The sequence below is a fragment of the Branchiostoma belcheri genome, unplaced genomic scaffold (genome assembly GCF_001625305.1).
Source record: "Branchiostoma belcheri isolate BF01 breed outbred unplaced genomic scaffold, Haploidv18h27 scaffold21, whole genome shotgun sequence".
In the NCBI taxonomy this organism is placed as follows: domain Eukaryota; kingdom Metazoa; phylum Chordata; class Leptocardii; order Amphioxiformes; family Branchiostomatidae; genus Branchiostoma; species Branchiostoma belcheri.
In genome coordinates, this window is record NW_017803602.1 from 2,902,743 (window position 1) to 2,908,742 (window position 6,000).

The window sequence follows — 6,000 nt, forward strand, 5'->3', positions numbered from 1 at the left end:
ATGTTGAGGACATTCCTCCCACACACAGGATTGTTAAGACTCATTCTTTGAAAATATTTTGAGAGATCCTCTGGCAATATCTCCTGATAGAAACGTCGATACTCTGCCGCTGTGTGGCATTAGACCTGGAATAAACATGGCTGCCAAAAGTTATCGAACTCGTTAATCGGCGAGTTTGAGCCGACCCGAGGCGACACCCCGTGAGCCGGGGCAGCAGTGGGCGGGGGCGGATGATCGTTCCACTGATCACGGAAAAAGGTCGGGCCTGGAGGGTAGCTCACTCTGCATCTTGTCCCTGGTATAGCGTGGTACACTTACGATGCAAAAGATAGTTTCGATGTTAGTTTTGTCGGTTTTGAGGCTTTTCACTCCCAAGTCATGTTTTCTGTCCGCATTTAAAGTGATGCTATCATGTATATTAGCAACATGCAAATGCTCTTAAGTGTGCTTTTGTGCTAAGTCTTACTCTAACAAGCCACGTGTGTAGCTTCCCGAAGTCTCTTGGCAACTTACGGAAGCTTACACCACCTCCTGGGACAAAAAGGAAGAATACTACATGTGCTATCCTATCGGCAGAAGCCTATAGAACTTAGGTTCTATGGCCGGGGATATCGTTTAAAAATCACTATGTTTGGCATGCCCAGAATCACAGGTATGGAATTCCTATTGCTTTTTTTTCGTCTGATCATTATCTCACTTTTATCATCACAAATTCCTTATTGAAAGTTTGTATTCCTGAACCCTATCTCCTTTGGCGTATGGTGACAAAAAGAACCAGCTCAAGGCAGTTGCATAACAGTCTCAGCTTTTATTCAAGGTTTGAATTGTGCTTATCATGCTTTTACAATTCTTTGAGGAAACGCATTGTCTTGGACACATATTCCTTAAGATATCATCAGGCAATGAATATTTCCAGGTACAACCAGAAAAAAATACATCCCTTTCTCGGAGAAAAATCCACTGTAATAGAGCTATCTACTCGTACCTGTTGCGACATGGTTCGGTTTACCTACATTGCCAGAAAGAAACACATGGATAGAAGTTAAGTAAGCGCCTTGTTTTTATCTTTAACTCAACCTTTAACTCCAACGAATAAAACAATATTATTTAACGTTATACACATTTCGATTCTGACGTGCAAAAGACAAGATAGTAATCTCATCACATTAAAAATAAAGTAACATGATATTCAATTTTCTTGATTATAATAATGTAACATCCATCATACAACAAATATCGACAGGTTACCATAGCGGTATATACAAATATAGCTCAGCCCACGGCAGAACTTTGACGGACAAATGGCGGACACGCCCACTGATGTCCAAATCCCGCTTTCTTATGGGCCGAATAGCTAATTTTGATTGACATCTCGGAGCGGTCTATATCTCGATATTTCTGTGTAAAGATGCATTCGGACATCGTTCACATTCATGCAAGATATCTAACTTAGATTACCTTTGAAATTTTATAAGCACTTATGAAGAAATGTCCTTATTACCTTATCAATGTCAACCAGAAATTCATGGAAGTAACAGACTGCATTTGTAGGCATGAAACAAGATTCTATCGCATTTTGTTAGACACATGAGGCATGTACATCTCCGATTCGTCATTGGTCTCTGACACAGGCACTGTGTGTCCTGGGGGGTACAAGGCCGCCTTAAGCAATCATGTTTATTGATACACACACACACACTTGAAGAACGGGACAGCAGCGTACACTGACTCAGAGATAACTCTGATCTATCAACAAAGACCTGATATGTGTATTCTATCACCTTCCCATCCTCCCAGGCCAGGGTCTCCGCTTGTGCAACGACCCTGTAACATCGGCCTGCATCCCGCCTTTTCGCTGTGTTAACCTTGTCCAACCGTCAGCCAATCAGATATTCCCCTCCTTATGATGGACGGGAAAGTTACCAGCCAATCACGTTCCCTCTTGAACATTGGCGACGACGTGATTGGCTGGTGACGACTGGCTATGCCTAACCGCAGCGAGAAGGGGGATCGCAAGCGGGGTGGTTGTGTGATATACACAAACGATCCTGGCAATAGGACTCTATAGGAGCATGTCACCTTTCGTGTGCGTCTCTTCATTACAAGAAATTAAGAACACCTAGATCTGGTTATAACTCGTGTCGTACTTGTATCTATTTGTTCAGACACAACAGACGTCATATACAATACGTATATTCTATGGTACTGTTTTATATATCTCCTTGCATTCCGATTATGTATACATTGATCACATCAAGACATCGCTCAGGAACCACACGGAGTTACAAAAATATTATCACAGCCAAACGCTACCTTTCTGGTGTGATAGAAGCTCACCGATTGTGCTCTCAGACAGCGCTATGTTTAGCAACAGGTTTACAATGGCGCAGCTCATCCGCACCTGGGGTTGGTTACCGTCACATTACACGTACATGGAGATGTAGGCATGATTTTACAAGCCTGATATTTCTGTTATATAGTGAAGTTGTGTCTACGGTCCTAAATTTTAGCTTCATGAAATATGTCAAAATCCGTACGATAGTATGTTATATATGTTTGAAGAAAGTTTAGGTACTTACTACATGTAGCAACAATTTTTGCCAGTTTGCTCATCGATTCTTTTCATCTACAACACACATTTTTCAAGAAACCAACTGCTGACCCATCCTAAACTTTCAAACTACACGCTACACAATAAGCATGGTGTGCTTTTTACTAAAAAAATCACGGTCGCGCACAGTCGCAGCAAAACGTGAGCAGGTGTTCCTTCATGTGCCACTGGTCTTCGAAAGCGCAGTCTCCGGTCATCCTTTTCTGCTCCAGGATCTTGACAACAAAGGAGCGCGGTTTGCAGGTGTAGTGGCCGTACCAACAACTGTGTTGTTCACACTCCACGGACCGCAGGTATCTCGGGAAGTGGTTGGGCCCAAGGTCGTGCCATACCGACCGCTCCTTGCACTCCCAAGGTAAAGGGTGCGACTCGGCGAAAGGCTCGTTCTCCGTGTGCCGGCGGACCTTGCCTATCGTTCCGATGCTTGGTCTTCGCCTACGACCGGTGACCAGGCTGGTAAGCATCGTGCGGTTTAGCAGTGGGGAAGGGACGGTGTCCATTCTGGTCGGTGCGTCGTAAGTATCCGGCATGTCGTACTGACTTGGAAGGCTGCTCATTCTTTGCGCCTCTGGTAATGACGTGGCCATGTATCTGCGGTTGTAGGCCGTACCGAGCCTACTGATGAGCTCTGCCTGGGAGATTGGGCGACATCGCCGTCTGGCGGAGGCACCATCAGCCGCCGGACAGCTCAGTACCACAACCATCAGGAACAAACCCTGAGGGAAACCACAGACAACAAAACCATTCAACATACAGCATGAATTCCCAAAACGTCCTGACATGCACGGTACACAAAACGCAATATGTGTGTGTGTGTGTGTGTGTGTGTGTGTGTGTGTGTGTGTGTGTGTGTGTGTGTGTGTGTGTGTGTGTGTGTGTGTGTGTGTGTGTGTGTGCTTGTACCGTAGTGTGTACAGGTATTTGAATGCAGTAGGGGGAACTAACCAGTGGAAGGGCTGTTATAAGCGTAATCAATCAGGCAGGCGAGTTTCGTGCAATGTGACAAACACCCCGCAGTATGACGTAGACATGTACTCAGTAGAAACTGGAAAGAATGTCACGAGCGCTGATGTCAAGGACGGCTGGAGTAACACAGTACCACACCTTCCGTACAGGTCTGTGGGCGTTGAAAATATAACATACATCAGTACAAGCTCTTTTGATCTCAAATGAAGTAAATTTTAAAATTTTATCTCTGTCTCAGTTTCTTTAAAGGCATCTGATGCATTATTTTTGACCGGAAAATATTTAGTAGGGCATCAATAAACTGAAGTAAATCTTCTTAATGCCCCCAATGCTCTTTGATTTGTTGTCAGTATCAAAACAACTGTGACGATCTGGCCACCTGAAATACCACCAATTAGCCTACCCTTCCCTATTAGCGAGTTTGCCCTCACAGCTCCCAACAGATTCATTTTGGGGTGTTGAATGTCCATTGGGAAGTCAGAAGCAACAACAAACATTTATCAATTTGATCTCCGCGCAGCTAACACACAACCAAGTGGGTCTACAGAGACTGCAGTCGATGTGGAGATTGTAGCTTCGAATCACCATTCAACTTTTCAAGTTAGAATGTTTCTCTTATATCCCTACAGTGTTCAAGTAGGAAAATATATTAGAGAATGTTTAGATCTAATAAACTGTCGTGTAATCGGTAAATTCCATATACAATATGATATACTCATATTTATACCCTACTATTACTATGTTCAGGTCATCGTATTTGCCTTTGTATATCTACACAGTTATAGAAGTCTATAACGAATCCCGGCCTGTTGTGCTTGTATCTAATAATAAAGTCACGTTTCCAAACCGGGGCGGGGCCGAGCTGCTTGCTGTAGCTGCTGCTAATTATACATAAATAGTGCCCATAATTTGATTTTTCCCACATTTTTTTATGTTCTTGTCTTTTATATCTACCTTTCGTTCTCGCACATCAAGTTCCCGGCCGGATCATGTATACTACAGTATAGAGACGTATTCATTTGTTCTCCTCCCGTCTTCAGCTTGGAGATATAAGACAAGCTAAAGATGATTTTATCGCCAAAAAATACGCCCACCACTATGTATGCTGCCTGGCTGCGTAATGTGCACTGGTGATGACGCAATGCTGAGAAACTGACCTCGACTGGCTGAAATAAATGAGGAGAAAAATGGCTTCGGACCTCGATCGTTTGTCACTGGGGAAGCTACGAGCGCGCGGGGAGAAATTGGTGTCAGCGGGGTCGATCGATTTGGTCTGCATATGACGCAAAGTTTTGGATGTTGCTCAAGGGTCTGCTGTGGACACGCGGATCGGTTCTGTAGGGGGATCTGCATGTATTTTTACGAGGCCTAGCGAGCTGTTTTATTTCACCGTTCCTCGTAGCCGATTCGCTCCTGTTCAACGTAAACGCTCTAGCGTTGTAGGTATGAATTATCCGTGAAGCATACCTAGTCGCTTTAATTCTACGCAGCACGTTATTTGTTATCCCGAATGTATAGTTAAGCGTCATTGACAAATTATTCGTATGACGAAGTCGAACGGCATGAAGCATCTGATCGTGTCGGTGTTCACAGACTAGTTTTGTCAGACATCCCATGAATACAGTGCAACAATTGCAATCCAATGAATTCCCAAATCCTTTCGCAATAAAAAGTTAATTTACCGGTAACCATTGCCTGAATTCACCGTTAGCCAGGATCCCCCTATGCAGACCCTCCTAAAGGTGAGGCAAGGGACCTGACCCTTTATCAGACACGCCCATCCTTCAATATCTATGTATCCGGGCGACAACTATAGAGGTCTCTCCGTGAAAGATTGAATTCTTTGCTTACTTGACGTAATCGTTGCCGTGACCTGCTGGCATCTTCATTGTAAGGAGTGGCGTCATTTTCCACAACCTTTCGACATCTAATTCTAAGTTTGGAAAAGACGCGATGGTTGGTAGATTACGGGTTTTGAGTCACGGAACTTTCATGATTTGACAAACAAAAGGGTGGATGGCTTTTCCATTGTGGTGCTTGAAGAATCAATAGTTACTTTTACAGTCTTCGATGATTAAAAGTATATAACGCAAAGTCAGCTATAAAAGACGCACCAAAACTTTCCGGCAGGAAGTTGGCAAACTTTTTGCACACACTGACATGGGTCGGTCACTTGCAGAGCGTTTTCACGTGACGTCATAGGAATATCAACATGGTGGCGGTCGGAGCTAAGTCACGGTATTTCAGTGTCATAGACCAGGCGTTTTGGGGCATCTTAAGATCATCGGACCCTCTCAAATAAACACTATCAAAAATTCATAGTTCACAGAAGAAAATCCCAGGAGCTAGAGTACATAAAACATGGCTATAAGATTTTTAAAAAATGTTTGCCGTAATATACATATGAATATAGAATTGATTTG

The 6,000-nt window shown here is 43.6% G+C and overlaps 1 protein-coding gene across 1 annotated transcript; it reads right to left on the reverse strand.

Annotated features, from left to right (window-relative positions):
• Positions 1-2,021: 2,021 nt before the first annotated feature.
• LOC109469766 (protein trunk-like) lies at positions 2,022-3,571 on the reverse strand. Its single transcript, XM_019768383.1, has 2 exons — positions 3,557-3,571; positions 2,022-3,327 (listed from the first exon to the last, which is right to left on the reverse strand). The coding sequence occupies exon 2, from the start codon at positions 3,313-3,315 to the stop codon at positions 2,725-2,727; it is 591 nt and encodes a 196-aa protein (XP_019623942.1). The 5' UTR covers positions 3,316-3,327; positions 3,557-3,571; the 3' UTR covers positions 2,022-2,724.
• Between the last annotated feature and the right edge of the window lie 2,429 nt (positions 3,572-6,000).